At 45.3% G+C, this 26,674-nt stretch overlaps 3 protein-coding genes across 4 annotated transcripts in view; 2 read left to right on the top strand and 1 right to left on the bottom strand.

The window, feature by feature from the left end:
* Positions 1-15,855, top strand: MASP2 (MBL associated serine protease 2). The gene is made up of 11 exons (XM_049877905.1): positions 1-85; positions 171-399; positions 561-741; positions 2,353-2,484; positions 4,384-4,580; positions 5,514-5,661; positions 9,528-9,646; positions 11,079-11,157; positions 13,150-13,284; positions 13,783-13,857; positions 15,057-15,855. The coding sequence occupies exons 1-11, from the start codon at positions 81-83 to the stop codon at positions 15,818-15,820; spliced, it is 2,064 nt and encodes a 687-aa protein (XP_049733862.1). The 5' UTR covers positions 1-80; the 3' UTR covers positions 15,821-15,855.
* TARDBP (TAR DNA binding protein) lies at positions 13,515-26,024 on the bottom strand. 2 transcript variants are annotated; one of them, XM_049877907.1, is made up of 6 exons: positions 25,755-26,024; positions 24,562-24,805; positions 22,231-22,394; positions 21,498-21,638; positions 20,743-20,913; positions 13,515-20,369 (listed from the first exon to the last, which is right to left on the bottom strand). In XM_049877907.1, the coding sequence occupies exons 2-6, from the start codon at positions 24,797-24,799 to the stop codon at positions 19,839-19,841; spliced, it is 1,245 nt and encodes a 414-aa protein (XP_049733864.1). In that variant the 5' UTR covers positions 24,800-24,805; positions 25,755-26,024; the 3' UTR covers positions 13,515-19,838. The 2 variants fall into 2 exon arrangements, with proteins under 2 accessions (XP_049733864.1, XP_049733863.1); XM_049877906.1 differs by having other exon boundaries at positions 25,795-26,014.
* The window catches only part of C3H1orf127 (chromosome 3 C1orf127 homolog), a 64,363-nt gene continuing 62,889 nt past the window's right edge, over positions 25,201-26,674 (top strand). Inside the window, exons 1-2 of the mRNA XM_049875505.1 lie at positions 25,201-25,252; positions 25,471-25,811. Of these exons, the coding sequence (XP_049731462.1) occupies positions 25,201-25,252; positions 25,471-25,811 (393 nt within the window). The remainder of the gene's footprint in view (positions 25,253-25,470; positions 25,812-26,674) is intronic.

Here is a 26,674-nt window from a genome sequence, read left to right as displayed (position 1 = left end):
GCCAGGTGGTTGGACAAACAGACCAAAGGTGAGAACAGTGTGGGCCACAGAGCAGGCCTGGTCAGCTGGACTGACGCACCATGAGGTGGGTGGGAGCCCCCCACAGCTTGCTGGCCAGGGCAAGGGGTGATCACAAGGACTGGGCCCTCACCCTCATGCCCTGCCCTCAGGCTGCTGATCTTCCTGGGTCTGCTGTGTGGTACAGCGGCTTCACTCCCCACCCCACGGTGGCCGAAGCCAGTGTTCGGGCGCCTGGCATCTCCCGGCTTCCCGGGGGAGTACGCCAATGAGCGGGAACACCACTGGACCCTGACTGCGCCCCCCGGCTACCGACTGCGCCTCTACTTCACCCACTTCGACCTGGAGCTCTCCTACCTCTGCGAGTACGACTTTGTCAAGGTGCCACCTGGTGGGGAAGGCCTGGGGCCTCTCGGGGCTAGGGGCCACATTGTGTGCTGGAGGGACAGGGACACCTGGCAGCAGGGTCTGGCCTTAGCCAGGAGGGAGGGGAGACCTTACTAAGGTCTTGCCCTACCTCCCTGTGACCTCGGACCCCACAGCTGAGCTCGGGAGCCAAGGTGCTGGCCACACTGTGCGGCCGGGAGAGCACAGACACAGAACAGGCGCCCGGCAACACCATCTTCTACTCGCCACCGGGCTCCAGCCTGGAGGTCACCTTCCACTCGGACTACTCCAATGAGAAGCCGTTCACGGGCTTTGAGGCCTTCTACGCAGCAGAGGGTGAGCCGGGGGGGATGGGGGACCCTGAGATGACCCATCTGCAGCCAGGGTCACTCTCTGGGCCAGGCCAGCCCTCCTTCAGTCTCCCCACCTCCCCTGGGGTCCTGCCAAACCAGGAAGAGGCTTGTCCTTGGGGCTTGACATCATCCGCAATGCAAATACTAGTAACAGTTATTACCTCTGCTTGCCCAGGGGGATGGAGCTCCCATTCTGTGCCAGGCTCTGAGTCAGGTATCTGTAGCATCTCTGAACTTCACAGCCCCTCTATGATGCAAAGGCCGAGGTACCCCACTTCCAGGTGGCAGTACGAAGTTCTGCTGGTGAAGGGCTGCTCAGACGCACAGAGGGAGGCCAGCTGGATGACCTTGGCGGTGGCCCAGCCTACCTATGCTTCTCACAAGGTTGCTGCAAGGGTTAAATGGAACCTACTGTATAGTAGCTGTATGTCCCCATGTGGGGCAAATGGCTTGTGCTCAATGACTAATCAAAAGATTGGCAGTTTGAACCCACCCAGGGATGCCTCAAAAGGAAGGCCTGGTGATCTGCTTCCATAAAGATTACAGCCAAGAAAACACTATGGAGCAGCTCTGTAACCCATGGGGCCGCCGTGAGTCGGAACTGACTCAAAGGCAATGGGTTTGGTGTTTTTGTTTTTCTTTTTAATTGTACTTTAAATGAAGGATAACAGAACAAACTAGCTTATCATTAAATAGTACACATATTGTTTTATGACATTGATTAAAAACCCCATGACATGTCAACACACTCCCTTCTGAGCCTTGGTTCCCTATTACCAGCTTTCCTGTCCCCTGGGCTGGTGTGCCCATTTAGTATCATTTTGTTTTATGGGCCTGTCTAATCTTTGGCTGAAGAGTGAACCTCAGGAATGACTTCATTACTGAGCTAAAAGGGTGTCTGGGGGCCATACTCACAGCTTCTCTAGTCTCTGCCAGTTCAGTAAGTCTGGTCTTTTTTTTATGAGTTAGAATTTTGTTCTACATTTTTCTCCAGCTCTGTCCGGGACCCTCTACTGTGATCCCTGTCAGAGCAGTCAGTGGTGGTAGCCAGGCACCATCTAGTTGTACTGGACTCAGTCTGGGGGAGGCTGTGGTAGTTGTGGTCCGTTAGTTCTTTGGACTCATCTTTCTGTTTTGGGTTTTTTTTTTTTTTTTTTTGTAGTAGCTGTAGCACTGCCTACTTGGTTTGATTTCTAGTTGTCCCCTTCACTAGCTGAGTGGCAGGACACTTTAGTCTCATTGCTTTAAAAAAAGTGACATCGACATCTCCCCCCAAGGTTGTTGGGAGGTTGCAATGGCGGGGGGCCTGTAAAGTGGTTGGCACAACACAGCCCACCCTGTGGGCACACATGGCCCACTCTGTTGGGCACACACGGCCCACCCCATTGGGCATGCACAGGCCCATCCTGTTGGGCACACACGGCCCATTCTGTGGGTACACACGGCCCATCTTTTTGGGTGCACATAGCCCACCCTGTGGGCTGGTGGACCCTCCACTCCCTTCAGCCATGGAGTCCGAGTCAGGTGACTGTCCAGGGTCAGCCAGTGCCCGACCCTCCCTGCTGACTGACCTCCCGGCCTGCCTCTCCCCCAGACATTGACGAGTGCCAGGTGGCCCCGGGAGAGGCACCTGCCTGTGACCACCACTGCCACAACTACCTGGGTGGCTACTACTGCTCCTGCCGCCCTGGCTACATGTTGCACCAGAACAAGCACACCTGCTCAGGTGAGCTGGGGCTGAGGGGGTACCCTGTCCCCAGGCCCAGCCCCCATCCCACCCTGATAACCCAATCTCCTGAGCCCAAGGAGGGGGCTGGAGGGACCACTTTGGGGCTGGCAGACTGGGAGGCATCTCGTAGCCCTCCTCTTTCTGTCCTTTCTCTGCCCCCAAGCCTGACCTCTCTTTCCTGCTGTTGCTTCCCATCCTTCATTCACAAGCCCAAATCTCTCCTGCTTCCCACCACCTGTACCCTTTTCCCGGGTGTGGGGAGACCTAGGCCTGGTTTCTCTGGCCAATTTGGGCTCATCAGGGCTGCCTCCTTCCATAAAACTTCGGGAGGGGGGGTCAAGGTGGGCTTTGGCCACCACTGCCCAGATTCCCCTCCCCATCCCTGCCAGGCTCCTGGACCCCAAACCTGCTTGTGCTCTGGAGGGTGAGCAGGTGCTGCCCCCTCTACACTGAGTCTGTCCCTCTGTCTCTCCCTCTGTCTCTCTCATCTCTTCCAGAGCAGAGTCTCTAGCCTCCTTTGGGGCTCCAGCCTGCCCAGCAGGCCAGAAGCCAGAGGAACCTGCAGCCGCAGCCACCCAATGCCCCTCTCCTCCCCCCATGGACCTGACAATAAACCCAGCTCCTTTTCTGTTGCTGCCTGTCTCTGGGGTCAATGTGGGTGGGGCGGGCAGGGTAATTTCTCAGACCCTGGCCCCCTCCTTTCCCTTCTCACCCTCATCACAGCCTAATGGGAGCTCGCTCCACTGGGCCATCAGCTCCTTTGCCAGAGAGTCCTGAGACTGCTTGCTGCAGCCCCAATTGCTGAAGATGGGGAGAGGGGCTACGGCTGCCTAAGTCCCAGAGCTGAGGGGCGCATCCTTGGGCCACCTCCTGTTCAAAGAACAACTCAGGGCCTGTGTGCGCTGGGCTGGGGGCGCTGATCTAGAGCAGGGCACTCAAGGAGGCGTTCACGGAGGTGGGCAGTCTGGTCCCCCAAATCCAGCGAGCAGCTCCCTCTGACCCATAGAAGCACCCGCTTGGAAGAAGGAAGAAGGATCGGAAGTTCCCACCTCCTAGAAGCATTCTGGCTCTAATGCCTACGTCCCAGGGCCCCTCTGCAGCCAGGACGGGGTGGGGGGGCAGGGTGAGTGTCGGGGGAGGACAGATTCCTTCCCTGAGTGATGGAGCCCCAAGCATCCATCAGCTGTTCCAGTGAGGAAGGGAGCACCAGACTCGTTTACGATCAGTGTTGACTGAACTGTCCTAAACGGCTTCCAGGGCAGAGGTCAGAGCTGGGGTCCTTCAGGCAAAGAGGGGCTGGGCAGTGGGAGGCCAGACTGGCCCCGGGCAGGCAAGAGCGACACGCCCTCTGGTGGCTGACCTTGGGAATTGCTGGGGCCCGGTGGTGGGGAAAGATACGGGGGAGCACAGGGAGACCCGCCTTCTTCCTTTCCTTTCCCCTGAATTTGTGGGGAACAAGGAGAGCCCCCTCCCTTCTTCTATGCCTCTTACCTCCACCCCCACACACAGCAGAGCCTGGCCTCACTCACCCGCTTCACCTCGGGGCTGTGGCTGGCCTAGGACTCACCCCCCCAGGAGCCTCAACTTAGGGCCCAGCCCTCTTGGGTGTGAGCAGGGGGGCCACTGGTGAACTCCTACTATAGGGCACCTTTGCAGCTCAAGCTTCGAGGCAAGAGAATCTCCTCCATACACTGTCCCCATTGGGGTGGGGGGTGTTTTGTTTCTGGTGCTAGTCGCAGGTGGGACTCTGGCCCAGATCCGGGGGGCACAGATGGCCTAGCAGACCCCTGCCCTAGTGCCCTGCTCACCACCACCCCCCTCCCTGCAGGACTGACAAGTGGGGTGGGAGGCCACCGTCTGCAGGCTCATGCTGCTGGTTATCTCTTCCCCTCCCAGCTTTGTGCTCTGGCCAAGTCTTCACTGAGCGCTCTGGGGAGCTCAGCAGCCCAGAATACCCGAAGCCTTACCCCAAACTCTCCAGCTGCACCTATAGAATCCACCTGGAGGAGGGGTTCAGCGTCATCCTAGACTTTGTGGAGTCCTTCGACGTGGAGACACACCCGGAAACCCAGTGCCCCTATGACTCCCTCCAGGTCTGGCTCCTGGGACCCATGTCATCCTGGACCCTCGCCCTCACCCAGCTGCCCCCCATTTCCTTCAGTACCACTCCCAGGTCCCTGTCCAACTTAGTCCCTGTTTTAGTCATCTAGTGCTGCTATAACAGAAATACCACAAGTGGATGGCTTTAACAAAAAGAGATTTATTTTCTCAAAGTTGAGGAGGCTAGAAGTCCAATTTCAGATCGCAAGCTATAGGGGAAGGCTTTCTTTCTCTGTGGGCTCTGGGGGAAAGTCCTTGTCTTTTCAGCTCGTTTCCTGGTTCCCTGGAGATCTCCATTTGGCTGGGCATCTATCTTCCCTCATCTCTGCTTTCTTAGTCTGCTCCTTTTATATTTTAAGAGATTGACTAAAGACACACCCTACACTAATCCTGCCTCATTAACATAACAAAGACAACGCCTTCCCAAATGGGATTATAACCACAGAAATAGAGGTTAGGATTTACAACATATATTTTGGGGGGACACAATTCAGTCTATAACAGTCCCTTCACACCATACAGGAGTGGCACGCTTTGAGGAGTAGTTGCTGCCCCTGACCCAGCCTGCCCCTCTGCCCAGTCCCCCACAGAAGGGGACACAGGAGGGAGTTTCTACCCCATGGGTGAGATGATGCAGGCAAGAAGCTGAGAAGGGGGGCTCCCAGCAGCAAGATCTCCTCCACCTGGCCAGACTTCCCGCAGGGCCCCTGCCCAATGGAGGTGGTGCCCCATCCCACCCAGGCTCTGCCTGGGGGTCCAAGACAGGCTTTGACCTTCAAAGTGAGGGAGGAATTTGGGGAGGGGGGAAGGGAGCTCCCCGACTCATGCCCATGTTCTGCCTGACCAGCTCTTCATGAAGATGCAGAGGAGGCCGGGGTAGCATCCCAGATGCAGGGCCTGAAGTTCACGGGCCTCTCCTTTTTCAGATTCAAACTGACAAAGGAGAATATGGCCCGTTTTGTGGGACAACGTTGCCTCCCAGAATTGAAACAAAGAGCAACAGTGTGACCATCACCTTTGTCAGTGATCAGTCAGGGGACCACACAGGCTGGAAGATACATTACATGAGCACAGGTAAGAGGAAGTGGGTCTCAGATTCCTGTGGAAAGTTTAGAGCTTCTGTCTCTTCCAGGAGGGTCAAGGGCTACAGGAGAAGTTGGGCAAGAAGAAAGCTGTGTGGGAGTACTGGATGTGAGCAGGATTGAACTCTTTCTGGGCCAGGCCTGGGGAGGCAGACCAGGTGTGAGTGGGATCGTCTGTGAGGCAATGATCCCCTAAGGGAAAACATCATCTATCCCTCCTTCCTTCCATCCATCCATCCGCCTCTCCATCTAACCATCCTTGTATTGATCCACCCATCTGTCCATCCGTCCTTCCTTCCATTGATCCATCCATCCATGGATCCTTCCTTTCTTCCATGGATCCTTCCATCCATCTGTTCATCCATCCTCCCTTCCTTCCTTCATCGATCCTTCCATCCATCCATGCAACTGTCAATCCATGTCTCTGTACATCCTTCCACCCATCCACCCCTCCCTCTCTCCCTCCCTCCCTCGCTCCCTCTCTCCCTCCATCCCTCCATCCATCCATCCATCCACCCACGCTTCCTTCCTTCCTTCTTTCCTTCCATTGATCCTTTCATCCATCCGTCTGTCCACTCATCAGTCTTTCTACTGACCCACTGACCCGCCCATATCCTTCCATCAGTTTTGACTTGGTTCCTTAGTGCTCTGTAACAGAAATGCCTCAAGGGGGTGGCTTTAAAGAATAGGCATTTATTTTCTCACAGTTCTGAAGGCTGAAAGCCCACATCTCGATCTCAGCCGTGTTGGTTTCGTCCTTGTTGATAGCCCTGATGTTCCTTGATTTCTTGGTGATCTTCGCATGGCATCTGTTTTCCCCAGCATGTGCTTTCTCGACTCTGTGTCTATCCTGCTCCTTGCAACTCAGAAAAGATTAGGTTTAGGATCCACTCTACACTGATATGGCCTCATTAACATAACAAAGAAAACTGTTTCTAAACAGAATTATTTTCATAGGTATAGAGGTTTGGAGTCTAATACATATTTTGGGAGAACACAATTCAATCCATCCTTCCTTTCATCCACCCATGCCTCCTTCCATCCATCCATGCCTCTTCCCATCCATTCATTCACCATCTATCCATCCATTCATCTACCTTCCATCCACTCATCTTCCTTCCTTCTTTCTTCCATTCATCCACCCGCCCACTCCCCCTATGGACGTGCGCCAGGCCCTGCATGGGGATATGTACTGCAGACGTCACAGTCTCCACAGTCTCTGCCTTCAGTCCAGTGGGGAGACAGTCATGGGGACACAGCCGGAGCCTTGTGGCAAGCACAGACGTAGAGCGAAGCACTGGGCGTGATGAGAGCCCAGAAGGAGAGCCTGGCCCAGGCAGGGGCTGGGCGCTAAGGAAGGTTTCCTGGAACAGAAACACCCTAGATTCCATCTAAAGAATAAGTAGGTGTTGGGGGAAGGTGGAAGGGTGTTCCAGGAGGAGAGAAGAGTAGGTGCCAAAGCCCAGAGGTACCACAGCTTCAGGGCATGCAACCGTGGAAGGTGAGGTGTGGGTGTGAGTTGTGGGGGGTGGGGGGTGATGAGAGTGAACAGTGGGAGATGGGGAGGGGACTTCCAGCATGGAGGGTCTGGACTGGAGCTACAGTCAGGGAGTCTGCAGGGGTCTGAGGCACTGGCTGTCTCCACTACCCACTGGCCCTGGTTCTGCCTCTGGGCCTGGGCGAACCTTCCACCACCCCTTCCTGTGACAGACCTTCAAACATGTCGTCACCTCCTGGACACAATTCCAAGCCCCCCACTTTCCAGGGTACTGTCCTCCATACATGTCTGTCCCTCTTTCTGCTCTCAGCCAGCACGTCTTTCAGGATGTCTTCGAAAAAACAGGGTAACTGAGCTAGGGAGGCAGTGACAGCGCCAAAGCACTAAAACAAACCCAAACCAAACCAAAACAAATAAACACACACAAAACCCTCCAGAGCTCAGGCTTCAGTATGAGATTCCAGGGTTTGTGTCCTGGCTCTTCTGCTTACTGGCTACCTGACATCAAATCTGCTATGAGACCCTTCTGAGCCTTCATTTCCTTACTGTCAAATGAAGGGTAACAGCATCTTCCAAGAGTGGTGCTCAGGTAAGTCCTCGCTGGGCCGTGTGTGGCATGTAGGGGCGATCATGAGGTTACATGAGTCATCTTTAAAATGAGAAAATCTTGTTAGGAAAGATGACCCCTTGGGCCACCTCTGATAGAACTGTGGGAAAGGGCCGGGGGCTGACTGGTCAGGAGGAGGGAGACCAGCATGTTGGGAACATTTGTCCCATGTTCACTTTGGAAAGCCTATTGTTTTTCTGCAGGTTTTAGTAATACCAAAACCAAACCAGTTACTACCGAGTTAATTTCGACTCATAGCAACCCTATGGGACAGCGTAGAACTGCCCTATATGGCTTCCGAGACTATAATCTTTACAGAAGCAGACTGCCACGTCTTTCTCCCAAGAAGCGGCTGGTGGGTTGGAACTGCTTACCTTTCAGTTAGCGGCCAAGTGCTTAACCACCGCACCATCAGGGCTCCTTTGGTTTTAGTAATAAGATTTGTAAAACTGAAGTGCTGGTTTCAGAGGGGCAGGCTCAGACGTGGCCAGGCTTCCGGGAGCAAAGCCAGTGTATACCCAACTTTCTGGTGTGCGAGAAGGAGGAGGTGGGCAAGGAGCCAGCCTGGGTGCCAGACGACCTCAGGAAGAACTTCAGCTCCCTGCGGCACCCCAGCCTGTCCCTGGAGACTGGTTCCCTAAGGGTAAGCTCCTGGCAGTGTGGAACCTACGGCACCCCAGAACACAAGCTGGGTGATGTGAACCCAGCTGTTCTAGAAACTTAGCTGGGATCACTGGCCAACGAGAGCAGCAGCTAGGGACTCGCACCTGGCTGGCATGTTTTGGGGATAGCTGTGTGGGGTGAATTCAAGCCTTGGGCGTGAGTACAGGCCAGGGATTATGGGGCACAGAGTGAGAGATTCTCCCTGGTGGCTGGTACACTGTGGCCAGGTGCTCCCAAAGTCAGTCTGAATCTTTAGCTCCCCTCCTGTGCAACTTGAGGTCTCAGAACCCCAGCTCTATGCCAGATGGCTGTCCTAGAAGGCTGTCACAAGTTCTAATCGCAACTCACTCAGCGAGGAACCCTTCTTGGTGCTTTACATTTGGTCCTCACCATAGCCCTGGGAAGTCAGGACTATCATCACCACCACCCCCATCTTACAGATGAGGAAACTGAGGCTCTGAGGCTCAGAAAGGTTAAAAATAATCATGAGAAATGGAGAGCTAGGATTAAAAGCCATAGCACCAGAAATACCAGGTGCCATGGAGTCGACTCTGACTCGTGGCAACCCCGTGCGTGTCAGAGTTAGAGCTTGTGTTCTATGGTCGATTTTTCAGAAGCAGATTTTTCAGGCATTTCTTCTGAGGCACTTACTTCTTGCTGGACTCAAACTTCCGACCTTTCGGTTAGCAGCTGAGTACCACCCAGGGACTCCAAAGCCATATAGTGAGCTCCTTTCCTCAGTTACACCTCCTTTTGATTTGAAGCCTGTGTACGTGACGTGCCCGGCGTGCCCGGTGTGGAGTGGTCGCTTGGTTCACGGTGGCTGCACTATTTCACCGTGTACCTGGCTTTCTAACATACCTTTAGCTGAATCCCAGGCAAGGTGGTAAACCCTAAGTTGTACAACAAACACCTGTAAGTTTAATCCTGTCTTTGGCTTTAAGTCATTAAGGAACACTATCTCGGGTGTGGCAAGCTCTTCTTTCACAGGTTAAATGCTTCCTGTATAAACCAAGAACTTTGTTAAATTCAGTCCTGGCTGGTATGGACCAGTCAAAGCCCATAAGCCTCTCTCGGTTCCTCTGTGCAGCTCTGCCGTGCCCTAATCCAATGGCACCACCTAACGGCCGCATTTCACCTGTGCAAGACAGATACACCCTGAAGGACCGCTTCTCCATCTTCTGCGAGACTGGCTATGAGCTTCTGCAAGTAAGTTAATACAAAACTGCACATACACTAGGATCATGAGAGTTTCCAAAAACATATCTATATGGGAAGATACATGAAACGGGAAAAATAGCTGTGTCTGTATGCTCAAATGAGAAAAATCAAAGAAATACGTTTACTGAGAACAAAAGGGATGGCTACAAAGAATTTTTTTTTTTTTTTTTAATTCTTATGAATCCTGCTTAAAAGCTACTTTTGCGGGATGGTGATTAAAATGGGCAACTGTTCCTGTTTTTTCACACAGTACAGCAGCCCCTGGTAGAGTGGATGGCACAAGAAAAAGACGAGCTTGCTCTCCCTGTCCGTGTTCTCTGTGACATTGCCTTGTGTTAAATTAAGGTTCTCCCCCTGGCCAAATGACGACCTTTCCCTGCAACAATTCCTGGGCCCACAAAAAATTAGATGGCCCTTGGAAACAGTATATTCGGCAAAGTTATAGTGATCACTGTTAAGGGAGAGGGAGTATAATTTTAAAAAATGCTTAGCATGTTGCTTTAGGGGCACAGGTAAGAGATTAACACGTCCTCTTAATGTTCTTCAAAATTGTCACTGAGTCCCAGTGGTAAAAAGTAATAACGTTGAAATGATAGCTAGCTAGGCAGTCCACAGTCCTGTGCAGGGACAAAAAAAAAAAAAAAAGTGAGACATTTTTCCCACCTTGCAAAACTTCCTGGGCAGGCTCGTTCCCACAGCTTCTTGGACTACAAAAAACCTGACCAGTTTCTGATTTAAAAAAAATATCATCATGATATCATTTGAGGGATAAAGCTTCTGCCCAAATCATCTTCATGTTTGATTTTAGAGAAAAAAAAAATTATCTCAGTAAGTCAAAAATATTTCCCTGGAAACAATATAAGCCATGAAAGCTGATTGAGAACACACATGCAAAGCATATGAAAGGAACTGTAAACATCTTCCTCCAGTAATGGCCACGGGATGGAAGCACGCTCAGGCACCCTGGCTCCTTGTCTGATCAGGCTGGCCTTTCCCAATTTTTTCCGTTTTTAATCACAAACCTTAAGCACTTATAAATACTGACAGGATATCAGTGGGAACTCATTGAGATCTGTTATATTCTTGGATTCAAGTGGAAAGCAAAAAAAAAAAAAAAAAAAAATTTCCTGCAAATGTCAACCTTTGATTCACAAAAGACCAGTGCATGTTGGAAGACACGTAACACAGGAGATGTAAACCAGCGGAGCTGCTGGTAGCAACTATGCACGTGCACCAAAGCACAAAATTGGGTGAAATGTCCAAGTGTCAGGCACCCAGCACGTCACCACGTGCTAAAGCCAGCGACGGAAGTAGTACGTTCCTCCCCTTACAAGCATCCACGTGAAACGCTAGAATGGCTTTGCAGAGTGGATTTTATGATGTAAATAAAGAAATGAGTATTTTCTGAATTTCTCCCTAGGGTTACTTGCCCCTGAAATCATTTACTGCAGTCTGTCAGAAAGACGGATCTTGGGACCTACCGATGCCAGGATGCAGCAGTACGGTCATGTGGTGACTGCCACTCCTGTAACGGCTTCTGCTGCTGCCATTCCGACTTCTACTGCGGTCTTTTTTCCTTTTTTCATGATTTTATTTAATCAGGGCTTGAATTCCAAATTTGCTTGTTTTTCTCTCAGTGAACTCTTAGAAGTTACGACAGAACCAAGCTACTAAACAAAACCCATTGCCGTTTAGTCGATTCCGACTCATAACTAGGATGTTATTTGCTTTAGAAAAGCATGCTCTCTTTAAAAATAGGTAATTTTTCTAAGCATAGAAGTAATATTCATTGCAGAAAACGGGGAAATGCAGAAAATTACCAACATTTTAATACAATCCCACCATTTGAGGTATTATAATCACTATTTTGGCATTAGCTGCTGTTGAGTCAGTCGATGCCGACTCACGGTGACCCCATGTGTACAGACACTACTCCACAGGGCTTTCGAGGCTGTGGCCTTTTGGGAGCACATCACCAGGTCTGTCCTCGAGGCGCCTCTGGGTGAGTTCAAACTGTCAACTTCTTGGCTAGTAGTTAAGTGCTTAGTTGTCTGCGCCACCTTTTTCCAGTTATTACAGAATTTCTACATATATTTTTTTACACGTTTTGTGCAAGTTTCTGTAAAATAAATCCCTAGATGAATTTCAATATTTCATCTTATAAATTTACATTCCACCAATTGAGACTATGAATTTAGTCCAGAAAAACAGTAGAAAAAGAGCTGGCACTAATGGGAGTCAGATGTCTGGTTTGAGCCCTGACTCTGCCACTTTTTGCTCAAATTTCCTTATCTATAGACTGGCAGAGTGGCCACAACACGGAATTGCTGTGGGGATTCAAAATGTAGGTAAAGCACTTGGCACAGCGCCAGGCACACCGCAGCTACTTGGCTATCATTAAGTTGCTGAAAACTATTTAAATACCAGTTATCTGGTTGTCTATGCGTGAAACTGACTTTTGGACTGAATTTGCTTTGTCTTGTGAATAGTTACGTTAGCAACGTCCTAACAGCTGTGAACTCAAGTCCAAACTCAAAGTATATAACAGCAAACCTCCCAAAATGTTTCTAATCACTGCAGTCTGCTGAAGAGTTCACCTTATTGTCCAGTAGCCTTTACTAAGAACAAGCTAGTCCATGAGAGTTTTCTCCTGTTTCGTTGTGTCCGTCTCTACCCTGATTTAAAGTCAACCAAGCTGCAGTGCCATTTCACGTGGAAGCAGATGGCGCAGGCTGTGCCTCATCTTTCTGCCACACTGCTGTTTTGCTGCAGACCTTTACGTGTGAAGCACGAGCATAAAGGAAACCCAAGTGGCTTCAAATTCCTTTACACTACTTCACCCACGGCCACCTCCACCTTCAGCTAGCCATTTAGTTAGGATCAGGGATGAAAGTGATGCTTTGAAACCAAGCTAAAATTATTCTTTTTGAGATGAAATTAAAAATGCCCACAGTACAGAGGAAGATGAATACGGCTTCAAGCTACGGAACCATGTGGCACAACCACCTATTTAGTTGCTTTGTCTCCAGATGAAAAAAAAAAAAAAAATTCTACTGTAGTTGTGTATATTTCAGATTAAGGTTTACAGAACTAGCTTCTCATTAAACAGTACATAGTTTTATCATACTGGTTAACAACCTTACATGTCAACACACTTCCTTCTTGACCTTAGGTTCTTCCCTATTACCAGCTTTCCCATCCCCTCCTGCCTTTTAGTGCTTGCCCCTTGGCTGGTACGCCCCTTTAGTCTTGTTTTATGTGTCTGTCTCATCTTCGGCTGAACCTCAGGAGTGACTTCATTACTGAGCAAAAAGGGTGTTCTGGGGCCATGCTCTTGGGGTTTCTCCAGTCTCTGTCAGTTCAGTAAGTCTGGTCCTTTTTTGTGAGTTAGAATTTTCTACATTTTTATCAAGCTCTGTCCTGGTCCAGATTTTTTAATGTTAGTATTTAAGATACAACCTGATCCCCCTCTCTCCATGTTTCTTTATTAGTTGTTGACTGTGGCCCTCCTGAAGACCTACCCAACGGCCAAGCTGAATACATTACAGGTCCTGAAGTGACCACTTACAAAGCTGTGATTCAGTACAGCTGTAAGGCAAAGTTCTACACAATGAAGATGAACGATGGTACGCAAATTTTTCAAAGCTGGTGGTGGGCGACACTGGAACTTAAGCCCTCAGTCTGAAAATAAACTTTAACCAACATTTTTGGCTAAGGCTAAACAAAAGATTAAAAGGCACTTCTTCCACTGCTAAGTGAAATATTATAGTTGAAGTGACTTTAATGTCAATTTGCAAGAATCTGAAAACAGATCTTATTTAGTAAATGACTACTACAAACACACAATATATTCCAAATGGTTTAATTTAACAAGTCAAAAACCTTATCATTAAGCACTTGGGATCTTGATACATATTCAAGTTATACATCTAAAAGGTTTCCACTTTGCAAGCAAACATGGTAATGCAGAGACCGCTATTTATGAAATCATGTAAAATGGTTATTCAGACACGTCTATTTCCCACGGATGCTCAAGAATCAACATTTTTCAAGGGGGTATTCAAGCAAATGACAACCACCTTATACATGCAGTTAAACATTTTTGCGTTTCCAATGATTTGCAGGTAAATATGTGTGTGAGGCTGATGGATTCTGGATGAGCTCCAAAGGAGAAAAATCACTCCCAGTCTGTGAGCCTGGTAATGGATACATTTATACAAGAGATTGGTAATTGATGGAAAGTAGAACTGGGGAGTAGACACTAAGTAGAGCTTTAGCTGTGGTAGGCAGAAAGGTAACTTCAGCACTTGGCTCTGAGACCAAGTTATTATTTCCAAATAGTATGTTCTCATTATCCTTCTGCACGTAGAGAGGTTGCTGGGTGCTGACTACATCAGCCATTTGATTACTTCTGACCTTATAACTAGGCAAGCATAAAAAATTAAGTGATTTTTAAAATTATCTTAACCCATTTATACATTTATAAACACAAGTTCTTCTGTTGAGTTACTTTTCTTCTCTGTAAAAATGCTATTAAAACGCAAAGCTGATAACCCGATTATTTCCCAAAGCAACTGTTTTCAGTGATGCCTAATTTTTAAACATTAATGCAATTTGCCTTTTAATAGTACTTTAAAATTTTTATCAGAATTGGCTCTGAAGATAAATGAAAAACCCGAGAAAGGTAATGATATATTCATTACCCCTGTGTTCTTTTGGCTTAGTTTTTTTTTTCCCCCAAAGTCTGTATCTTAGTTTATGTGTTTCTGAGTTTTTATACAAGTACTCTGTTACAACAGAAGCATATGTGCTATGTTAGTGAGCACATTTAGACAGCAATAAAGATACAGGCAAGTTGAATCAACCAGATCAAAAATAACAATACCTGAACATGAACGGTCTTGGCTACAACAGCAAATTTCTAATACAGTTAAATGTTCAAAAGTGAAAGTAATTCTGCAAATGCTCTGAGTGACCTTAGTGCCTGCTTTACCAGAATTACATGATAAATACCCCATTTTACAAATAGGAAAACTGAAGCAATAAAAGGTTCTTTCTTTTCATTCTTATGCATATCACCCAGTGCATAAGATCAGGACAATTCTCATATGCCCTCTTTAAGAACTTTTCCAGTTTTGTAGCCCATATTCCTTTGGCAAAACACAAGTTTTAAACTTACTCATTCATCTAATTTCCTGAGCCAAGAAATACCGAAAAGATTTTATCAGGTCTTTGAACTGTGCTGTTTTCAAATAGCATCACTTGCCTGTGGACATCCATCAATTCCTGGGATCTAATTTTTGGTTGATACTAAATATATAATTCCAAAGTGGCAGTAATTTGAGAAAAATACCACTAGACTTTTATAAAGGGTCTGTGTGTTTGCTTCTTTCCCCAGTTTGTGGTTTATCAACCCGTACTACAGAAGGCCGTATATACGGAGGGCAAAATGCAAAGCTTGGTGATTTTCCTTGGCAAGCCCTGCTACTAGGTGAAGCTACAGCAGCAGGTGCACTTTTGTATGATGACTGGATCCTAACTGCTGCTCATGCTGTCTACCGGCAAAAAGACGACGCATTTTCCTTGGACATCAGAATGGGTGCCCTGAAGAGACTATCGTCTAATTATACACAAGCCCAGGCTGAAGCCATTTTTATACATGAAGGTTACACTCATAATGCTGATTTCGACAACGACATAGCGCTGATTAAACTGAAGAACAAAGTTGCAATCAATAGCAAAATCATGCCTATTTGTTTGCCAAGAAAAGCAGCGGAATCCTTCATGAGGACAAATGACATTGGGACTGCATCTGGATGGGGATTAACCCAAAGGGGTTTTCTTGCCAGAAATCTAATGTTTGTTGACATACCAATTGTTGACCATCAAAAATGTACTGCTGCATATGAAAAGAAGGCCTATCCAGGGGCCAGAGTAACTCATAACATGCTATGTGCCGGCTTAGAAAGTGGGGGTAAGGACAGCTGTAGTGGTGACAGTGGAGGGGCTTTGGTGTTTCTAGATAATGAGACACAGAGGTGGTTTGTGGGAGGAATAGTGTCTTGGGGTTCCATTAATTGTGGGGAAGCAAAGCAGTATGGAGTCTACACAAAAGTCATGAACTACATTCCCTGGATCAAAAACATAATGGGTAAATATTAATTTGCTTGTCTTCAATCAGTAAACGATTCCTTATTTTTTTTAAATACCTGTGAAAGATTTTAACAGCAATGTGAACTGACAGTAACAGTTGTCACTAAGCCCAACCAAAGATGAAAGCAAACTACAGGTGAGACGATCCTGTTACAGACACTTCCTGGCCTGCCAGCTTAACTCTAACCCCTTCTCTTTGATTCAAGGGGACAGAGCCATTAATTTTTACCAAACCGATACGAACTTATTGCTCAAATCTGCATTTAATTACTTACGAATTCGTGTAATGTTTCATAAGGGCCATCCGCATTTCTGTAAACTGCCTGTTCTTGGCCTTTGCCTGTTATTCTATCGTTCTGGACTTGTTCTTACTGATATCTAAGAGTGCTTTATGTACGACAGCAGCGCTAGTACAGGAATAACCTTGATTCACTTTTTGTAACTAAATCAGAAACATTGATACTTTAGCCCAAGTACTGACTGATTTCTGTTAAAAAAGTCAAAACCCCCAAACAATGTGATACCATTTTTCACTTAGACCGAATAATTCCAATGCTACCAATTTAGCTGTAAGGATGTTCACAGCAACTGGAAAGAACCGAAATTATGTTCAAATTCAGAAGACTCATTGAATCAATTATGGCATATCCTTAAGATCAAATACATTAGAAATACAAAGTGGTATTATACATAAATCTGTAATTTGCTTTTTTCTTACAAGGAACATGAAATACTTGAGCACTCTTAAGCCAAAGAGCAGACTGCAGATTATACAAACCTGAGTACAGAACCCTAATACACAACGAGGAGCTATTTGTGACCAGTATTCAACACAACAAAATTATTTTAATTATCACATCTTCTAAATTAAGAGTATTTCCCTTTCTACTTTTTCATACTGAGGACAAAAGGTAAGCTCTTACTTAACCTTGAAGATGAAATTTCATTTTAGTTCATCTACCTCCCCTAAAAAATTTTAATAGTTACATTTAATAAAGGTTTTTAGTCTATCTAATAGTTACCAGTGTACGTAAAAATTTTGAGTTTTGGCCTAATTTCTCTTCTGAACAAAGTACAACTTTTTTAGACTCATTTTTCAAGGTAACTTTCCAGCATCCTTGTTACATATAAAAATAGTGTTTTTTCCAGTAAGACTCCAGACACTAAACTGTGAGGTCAACAAAAATTTTTATTCAACTGGTTCAAAATAATTTTAGAATGAATGCATTTAGATGACCAGATAGACTTTCAAAACAATTTTTTACTAAATAGTTTAAGTACTTCTAAACTTAAAAAAAAAAAAAAAAAATTTTTTTTCTTAAGGGCAGAATAAATACCCATATCTACGTAGTACCATAAATACGTTAATAAAAGGCAACATTGAAAGCCTTTCTATGACTGGAAACTAGGTTTACACAAGTGTAAATAAGGGATTAAAACCATGCCATTGATGAGTTAACTTACCCCTGGGTTCCTTGAAGGCTTGTCAGTTAAGTCTTTGGAGGTCCCCGAATACCATTTTAAGTGTTACCATGTTACTGCTGCTGAGTAACAGTGCAAGTGCTAAAATGCAAAATTCAGATGGTACAGGGTTTGGAAATCATGCAGATTTAGATGCAGAAAAAAAAATATTAAAACAACTCAAGATCCTTTTATACAGGAAATTGAATAACAAAACAATGTGGCGATAACAAGTCTAAAGGACTTCATTTATAAATGTCTAACACATAACTTGCAAAATGACAAACCTATTTATCATAATCTAATTAGATAAGGGTATTAGGTATACTACCAGCACAAAAATTGTAACATTCTTCCAAATGAAAGAAAAAAATGAGCTCAACTCTCACAGAATGAGTAGTCACATAAAAAGTACGACAGAGAGTCAATGTATTATTGCTTTTACATCCGTAACAATGCACTGTGAGAGTCCGATTTTTAACGATTTTATTCAACATGACTATATTCCCCCACCTTTGGAGGACAAAGCCCATTCCACTTAACACCTCCAGAGACAGATAACCCACCCTACTAGTTCTTAAAGCTGTCAGGCTTCTTAATGGATTTCAGGCACAAGATAATTTGTGGTTTCTTCTACTTTATCCCTATGGCAATTAATTCCACTTTTCAAATCCCAAACCAGAAAAGTGCTGATATTCCCTTTTTTCAATCGATACGCTTTGCTACAAAGCATGTGAAAATATCAACAATGTTTTGCCCATAGTATTTGTCAAAGGCATGATTTCCCAGAGTGGAGGTTTACACAAGCCATGTGAACAGACCATCATCCAAATGCACAAAGGCACTGAGGAAAAGCTGGAGGGTACTGCTTACCATTGTAGGTGCGGTCACCCAGATTTATTAAAAACTAGATTTAAAAAGAAAAAAAAAAAAGAACTTTTTACTTCGGACAATGCAAGAACCAATAGCAATTAAATCTGGGTATCAGGTGTCAATGCATGACAGGTGATGAATCCATTTGACTTGAAACAACTTTTCAAATAAGTTTATTTGAAGCAAAATAAACTATTGCCAAGAAACTTTATGAAAGTTCCATCTCAAAAGGGCCAAAAAAAGGGGAATTAACTGCTATGAATTCTTTGCATTCAGAGCTGCAAAACAAAGACACATATTATTTAAATCAGTTTTATTTAAGAATTTCCAACATTGACAACTCTTATAAAAAGCATCCAAGCACAGGACACAGAACTGCAGCAAACAGCATTCTTAAGTGGAGCTAACAGACATGAGAACTTCCACCCTTCTTTGAAACACCCTGAGCTCACTGGTGAACTCTGCTTCCAAGTACTCCTGCAAAGCACACCACAAGCTCAGTCCATGTTCTCAACCCACCAGCTTCAGTTCACTTTACCACGCTTACATATCAGTAACAGAAGAGAACACACACCATACAGCATTCACAGCAGTTGACAAAGGGGCAGGGGAAATACAAGTATCGTTTCACTTAACACATTCAACTAATATGGGTCACCTAAGAACAAAACTCACTTAAAGTCTTCCAACAGATGTGGATGTCCTTTGAAGGCAAAAAACATTCGTACATTATTTGCTATCATTGCTCTCTGCACACTCTCTCACCAAAGCCACAGGATTGAGAGACACATCTCGCCAAGTTAAAAAATATCCATTATGCACCACCAAGTCTCTGCACGCGCTCTCTCCTTTTTCTCGCTCATACTAGCCTTTCATGCCTCGGCACCACCATCAATCCCACACAAGGTTTCAAAAGTTCAAACAGCCTTCTGGTTCCATATCACAGCCTTGCGTTCATAGCGTTGATACGACTCCATGAAATAAAGAGTAGCGGATAAAAATGGGACACCCACCGTCAAAGACGCAGCCTGCGCAGCGTGATGACGAATTCTTGAATGAGAAAGCATGTAGACAGAAGTATTCCTATGGCAGAATATTTACAGCACTACTTTCAATGAAGTGCTTCTTCCATAAACATTTGAAATGAGATGAACTGCAGAGATTAAATGAAGGCTTCATATTGTACTTTTGTATATGAGGGGAGACAAGCGTTAAAAAACAAAACAAAAACAAAAGAACCGAACACTGTGACACCATAATCTCCAGAAGGGAGATATTCCTAAGGAAGAATCCATACGGTGGGGTTCAAATTAAAACGAGAAAACAATGTAGTTCTAACCAATGGTTTCCATTTTGAACATGCAAAGAATTCACTTAACAAGTCCAGGGATAAAATATTACAGGAGAAACCTTTTGATATCAATTGTAGTGTGTTGGTTTACCAATCAGGCAAACAGCAGTTCACTTCCAACCACTCAATATTCCAACCCTTTAAGTAACAAAACTTATAAAATTCCTTTAGCTCTTCTTCTTTTTCTAAAGAAAAATGTCAAAAATACTGCTGAATATACTCCACACTGAACAAACCAATTTTGAAAATTTTTAGTACATATATATCTTACAATATACTTACCATGAGTTTAGAAAAATCTGAATTCCCCCCAGTCTATACCAACCAATCAGAAGCCACTGTCTACATCCCCCAACCAGAGGACTTGGAATCCATGCTGGAGCCAAAGCCTCCATTAAAACCACTGCCTGACCCTGGGTTGGATGCTGATCCCCAGCCAATGGCTGCACCAGAATTGGAGCCACTGTAAGAGTTATTTCCAGAACCAAAGGCCTGATTTGGCTCCCTCTGCATGTTGCCTTGGCTTTGGTTATTACCTGATGGACCTGACTGGTTCTGCTGACTGGCTAGCATGCCCATCATACCCCAGCTGCTCTGCAGCGCTGCTTGGGCTGCAGCCATCATCGCTGGGTTAATGCTGAAAGCCCCAAAGTTCATCCCTCCACCCATATTACTACCTTGATTGTTTCCCAAGCCAGCCCCACCCCCTCGACTGTTACCAAATCCACCCTGATTCCCAAAGCCACCTGGATTACCACCAAATCTTCCACTTCTTTCTAACTGTCTATTGCTATTGTGCTTAGGTTCAGCATTGGATATATGTACGCTGATTCCTTTAATGATCAAGTCCTCTCCACAAAGAGACTGGGCAACCTATAAGAAATAAGGAATGTAAACAAAGGAGATTAAACCACTGACTCATTTAAAATTATCAGTAAAACTTAGATTTCAATCCCTTGTCTAAGCTGGGGGACAATAAGCAACAAATGCTCCTTTCACTTAATCTTCCCAAAGAAACTTTAGCTTTAGTAACGACAGTAGGGATTTTTCAAAAGACATATAACACTCCTAGCCAATGCCACACCCTCGAAAATATCTAAGTTTCAGCATAAATATCTAGGAGCATATATAGCGCATAACTTTACGAGGTCAGAAAATGTAGATAAAGATGGCAATCAGCTGGATGGGAAAAGTTCAAGAGAAATTACCTAATTAGCTGGGACAAAATTAGTAAAGAGGAAAATACCTGATCATCTGCAAATGTAACAAAGGCAAAAGCCCTGAACGGTTTGGGAATGAAGACATCTACCACTTCTCCATACTGGCAGAAGAACTGCCGCAACTCATCAGCGGTCATGTCCTCTGTACAACGCCCAACGAACACCTTTCTGCTCCTCAAAGGCTCATCTGGGCTTTGCTGGTCAAATCAAAACGGAGCAAAAACATCAAATATTTTATAAGCAACAAAAAGAGCATTATCATAGGAGATGTAACAAAACTAACCTGCCCTGTAAATTAGGTAAATCATTAAAAAGCAGGCACGTTCTTAATTTTTGCATCAGCACTTCTCTGCCTTGTGAGACTTCAATGAAGAATAACGTTTTAAGACGTGAAAGTTATTTGGATCTAGGAAAGTCAATGACTGGGAGATGTCCTGGCAAAGGTGACGACGTTCCAAATAAGCAAGTCTGATGTGAAGTTAGATCTTTGTAACAAGATTAATGTATTCTGATTGTTTTATGTTAGCTGGACAGAAATAATAGAAGAATACATAGAATAAAAGTGAACAAAGTTTTAGTTTGTGTTTACTTCAAATAAACACAAAATATTCAGCATACGTTAAAGTCTTAAGGCTTCAACAAGGCCAATGATTTCATTTCAAGAGCACATCCTGCCACTACCTTTTCCAAAGATAGTTTATGTTTTATTTTACAGTGTCTTCTAAGGCAGTTTGTCAGCAAGAATTCCCAAAGCACAGAGGAAAAAACATGGGGCAAGTACCTTAGAATTCGGAAGTTTACAGTCGCACCATCGCCCATCTATCATATGTCGCTGTGACATTACTTTCACCTGGGTTTCATATTCCGTAAAACGAACAAAGCCAAACCCTTTTGAATGACCAGTTTTAATATCTTTCTTGACCTAGAAAAAATGATTTAAATTTACTTTACTAAAACTACACACACACAATCACATATATAACCAAATCAGAGTTCCTTGATATACCATTTAAACGGCTTCAGTTGTAAGCAGTGGCTTAATTAAAAATTAAACAAGTTATTCATGGGGTATAAGCAACAGATGGGTTAGCACTGTACCCAAACCATGTAAACAGGAAAGTAAAACTCATCTACATAACGGATTTTTAACAAACATTTTGGAATGAATGCAAAGATAAACTACATTCAATGTTTACAAATCCTGATTATTAAATGTGGGAAAAGGCAGAAAATGTTTTTTAATATCCCATCAATATAAACAAAAAAAGGTGATGTAAGCTACTCCCCTCCAGCCCGTATGCAACAGGATTGTATAAATACCAAAGACAAAAATATATAGTGCATGCATAAAGAAAAACAGGGCAAGCCACACTTCTCTTCAGCATCCCCTATGTATACATGTAACAAATAACATTAAAATGCTCTGCTAAACATGAAAGACAACGCCACTAAAACATTAATGCTAGGTGCTGACTCAAGGGTAAAGAAAACTTCTAAATGAAATCAAAGTTTACCTGCACCATAAGAACTTCTCCAAAGGTACTAAAATATTCTTTTAGATCCTGCTCGGTTGTTTTCCATGGGAGGCCCAACACTATCAAATCAGATGTTTTCTGGACTGCTCTCTTCACTTTCACTGCTGAAGACGCATCCGTCTCATCCATTTTTCTTTTGTTATCTGAATAAAAATGAGCAGAAACCTTTTAGAAAACTTCATGTAACACTACTTCCTGATGTCTAGAAATAAAAAGCAAAGATGACTTATAAAGACAGTGAAAAGTTTTGGCAAAATATAATGTTAACTCTCAAGGACAAAATAAGGCCTAGAATAAGTGGCTGAAATATTTTCCTGCTGCAAACTCAGGAATTCTCAACTGGTTTTATAAAATCTCAAGACTACAATGGTATGTTGTCCCGCTCAAAAGATAAAGCAAAACAAAAATAATTCTACTTCACTTGGACTTAAAAATACATTAAAGCAAAACCTGTTGCTGTCGATGACTGCCCTGACAGGGAACACAACAGAGAACCCCTGAGGGAGCAGGAGAGCAGTGGGATGCAGACCTCAAATTCTCATAAAAAGACTAGACTTAATGGTCTGACTCAGACTAGAGGGACCCCGGAGGTCACGGTCCCCAGACCTTCTGTTAGCCCAAGACTGGGACCATTCCCAAAGCAAACTCTCCAGACAGGGAGTGGATTGGACTATAAGATTGAAAACGATACTGGTGAGGAGTGAGCTTCTTGGCTCAAGTGGACACACGAGACTATGTGGGCAGCTCCTGTCTGGAGGGGAGATAAGAGGGCAGAAGGGGACAGAAGCTGGCTGAATGGACATGGGGATATAGGGTGGAGAGAAGAAATGTGCTGTCTCAATAGGGGGAGAGCAACTAGGAGTATACACCAAGGTGTATATAAATTTTTGTATGAGAGACTGACTTGATTTGCAAGCTTTCACTTACAAAAGCACAATTAAAAAAAAAAAACAAAAACAAAACCTGTTGCCATCCAGTCGATTCTGACTCTTAGCAACCCTACAGAAAAGAGTAGAATTGCCCTGTAGGGTTTCCGAGTGGCTGGTGAATTCAAACTGCTGATCTTCTGGCTGGCAGAAGAGCTCTTAACCACTATGCCACCAGAGCACCAAAACTACATTAAGCAGGAAAAATAAATGCTTAAAAATGTGTGATACTATCCTTGTTTCTATATGTTAAACGTATCTGCTTAACCATTTCAATGTCTCTTACGTAATTTAAAGGCTATATACCAAAAAATTAGTGTCTTTTATGTCCAGATGATGGAATGAATCGTGCTAAGTTCATTTATTCACTAAATATTTGCTCAGTATGTACTAAAGGTCAGGTGCTACAGCTATAACTGTGAATCGGTTTGTCTTTTCTAAACTTTCACCAATGAACACACATTAGTTTTGTAATAAAGAAAACCTTAAGCTACTTTAAAAAGTCAATATTTGGAAAAGGAAGGGAAAGAAAATCAATGACATTTTACATTCAAGTAAATATTAATCTATAGCCAATGGCTTAATAAACAGCATACTAAAAAAACAATTATGCAGTTAAAAATCTTCTAGGTATATTAAGTCAACGTCCTGTGTCTTAACCAACTTTGATAATCTTACCTTGCTGCAGTAACATATAAGTATCAAGCAGATATACCAACCAGCACACATTCCTACTGCTAAAATGTATCTACATCCTTAGCACTCTTAATTTTCATGCTGTTCTTAGATTTAGAGCAGTGACAAGCACCAGCAAGAATAAGACTTAGCATTAAAACCCAGTGCCGTCAAGTCGATTCCGACTCATAGCGACCCTCTAGGACAGAACAGAACCGCCCCATAGAGTTTCCAAGGAGCGCCTGGCGGATCTGAACTGCTGACCCTTTGGTTAGCAGTCGATTAGGACCATACTAATTCAAAAATCTGAGTTACTGCAACTGAATGTTCCTTTTAGAGGAAAAAGAAGTCAGACTAGCTGAATGACCTAAGACCACCAAGGGCAATGACAGCCCAAAAACTTGGGGGCACTTTACAAGAATCCACAGCACAGATATAACTGCAAAGCATTCTTAAGAATCCCTGAAATCTGCCATCAACCTGGCAACGCTTGTTCAGATAATTTGTTATTTAAATAGTTTCCTCTTAAAAAATGTTCTGTAACTTCCCATTTTTATTAATTTAGACTAGTGGTCTTCCAAACTAGTCTAATAATAAAGCTTAAGGAAAAGCTTGCTTTATAGATGTTTCACCATGAAGAGAGGTCATGATTGGTGACTTGGGATGAGGCACAAGTCCCACCACACTGCAAAGCGAAATGGCAACAAACCTTTGGGATAGTTGACAACGTAGACCAGATTTCCCCAGCCAGCATCAGGGGCATGCAGAATTCCTTCTACTAGGCGGACACCTCTCATACACTGAGATACTGGATTCCTGTAGCGTAGGCCACATGCCCCTGGAAACTGGGCTGTAACCGTGGACAGCAGCACTGTTCCATCATCTTCTGATGGTATTTCAATAGGTTCATCATTCTCATCTTCTGTTACCCGAATATACTCAGACATCTTTTTCTTAAAAGGAAAAAGAAACATGAATGACCAACACTAATGCCAGGGGAACTGTTTCCTTGAATTCTGTTGATAACTAACACCACCCCACATTATCACTCTACGACTTCCAGAAAAATCCTTGCTGTGTGGACTCTTACACACGTGGATTTTTCTTGAGAAATGAGGCAATGGCAAGAGTAGTGATTTTCTATTAGAATGCGATGCCCTGCTAGGTTCATTCATTCACTAAATATTTCCTGAGGGATAGCTGTGGGTCAGGTGCTGCAGCTGGAACTGTGAAACCTGTCCCAAGTGGCATGCTGGTTACAAGGGGGGCAGGGGTAAACAAGACAAAGTAAACAAGTAACTATTTTACTACAATTGTCATACATAGTATCAGAATGAAGTACATAACCATGAGACGGCCGAGGAAAACCTCAACTGGGTCAGACCTGAGAGTCTGGATAGGTCAGGTGTAACCTGACACTTGAGGACCGAATAGAAAGAATGAGCCAGGTGAAGACATGATAAAAAAGTTCCTTCCTATTTGTCACTTTAGGGCTTCCTCGGGCTCTCCAAACTTGTGTCACAAGGACAGCGGCGACCAATTCGGACCGCCACCTCCCAGAAGCCAATGCGTGACAGCAGAGGGAGGAGTTTTTAGGGCGGCCCGGGTGGGGCCGCAGGGGTACACAGCCTCAACTGCCAGCGCCCCCCAGACTGCGAAGTACCGAAGGCACAAAGCATCGCCCGGGCCTGGTGGCCGCGCCTAACCTCCGTCTCAGACTGCGCGGCACCGCGGGACCGGCGTCGTTGCTTCGGCGCCGAATGCCACCCCACGCCATGCCCTAACGAAGCTCCCGCGCGAAGCCGCTCGGGCCGGCGGAGGCAGGCCCGGCCCCACGGCTCCCTCCTCTGCGGGGCCCGAAGCTGCTGCGTCAGTCTCGACCGTCCCAATGGGGGAGCTCACCCAGCCAAGAAGTCCTCAGTGAAGAGCGTCCGCGACTCACCTGCTAGGCCGCTGCTAGTAAGCCAGACAAGGAAACAAACCGAGAGACCAAAGAGCAACCCAATTACCGCCCCGGTCTCACAAAATGGCGCTAGGGCCACCTCCTCCCCACGCCGGCCGTCGTCCTCTCCCATCGAATCCCCGTTAAGAGGGGGAGGCCGCCTCACAGACACACAACGACTCTCTTCTTAGCGAGTTAAGGTCCTTATTGGGAGTGTGATAATACAGATAAAACTTTAAAGCTAGATAAGACCAGCATCAAGGGCTGAAAAGTTAAATACTTAGAAAATACGAATGAGTAGGCTTTTAATGACCCCCAGGTAGCGTAGCAAATGGTTTTGCCCGACCAACCGCCGGCCCCAGGTCTCGGCCTAGCTCGCGCAGTTTCAAAGCGCGCGAGACTAGCTTAGGGGCAGAGCCAGGAAGGGTTGGGCGGGGCCATGCCAAATAAGGCGGGGCGGGGCGGGGCGGGGGCGGGCGGGGGCGGGGCGAGAGGTCGCGGGCTCTCCAGACCGTTCCCGGGCTTGGGAGGGCAGGAGAGTCCAGGGCAGTTTGTCTAAGAAGCCAGCCGGTTCTTCCTCTCCTCCTTACCATAGGCAACCTCCAAACCTGGAAAGAAGATCTTTGTCTCTAAAATAACTATTGATCAATAATAGCGCCTACTACGTGCTCTTTACTTTCAAAGTACTTGCATATTTAATTCGCCCAACATTTTCACATGGTAGTTTTTTTAGTTGCTATTGATTTTTTTTTTTTTTTTATTGATGGAGCCCTGGTGGCAAAGTGGTCTAAGAGCTTGGCGGCCAACCAAGAGGTGGGCAATTGGAATCCTCCAGCACCTCTGTGAAAACCGTATGGGGCAGTTCTGCTCTGTCCTGTAG

Source organism: Elephas maximus, chromosome 3 (genome assembly GCF_024166365.1).
Source record: "Elephas maximus indicus isolate mEleMax1 chromosome 3, mEleMax1 primary haplotype, whole genome shotgun sequence".
NCBI classification, from domain to species: Eukaryota; Metazoa; Chordata; class Mammalia; order Proboscidea; family Elephantidae; genus Elephas; species Elephas maximus.
Note: the sequence above shows the minus strand (reverse complement) of the source record. Positions and strands in the feature narration are given on the sequence as shown.

Coding starts and splice junctions, on each gene's coding strand:
- MASP2 (XM_049877905.1), top strand. Junction 11,158..13,149: donor ACCGATGCCAGGATGCAGCA/GTACGGTCATGT, acceptor TTTCTTTATTAG/TTGTTGACTGTGGCCCTCCT. Junction 13,285..13,782: donor CACAATGAAGATGAACGATG/GTACGCAAATTT, acceptor AATGATTTGCAG/GTAAATATGTGTGTGAGGCT.
- TARDBP (XM_049877907.1), bottom strand. CDS start 24,799: ATGTCTGAGTATATTCGGGTAACAGAAGATGAGAATGATGAACCTATT. Junction 20,914..21,497: donor GTAAACTTCCGAATTCTAAG/GTACTTGCCCCA, acceptor TGATTTGACCAG/CAAAGCCCAGATGAGCCTTT. Junction 20,370..20,742: donor TTACATTTGCAGATGATCAG/GTATTTTCCTCT, acceptor TATTTCTTATAG/GTTGCCCAGTCTCTTTGTGG.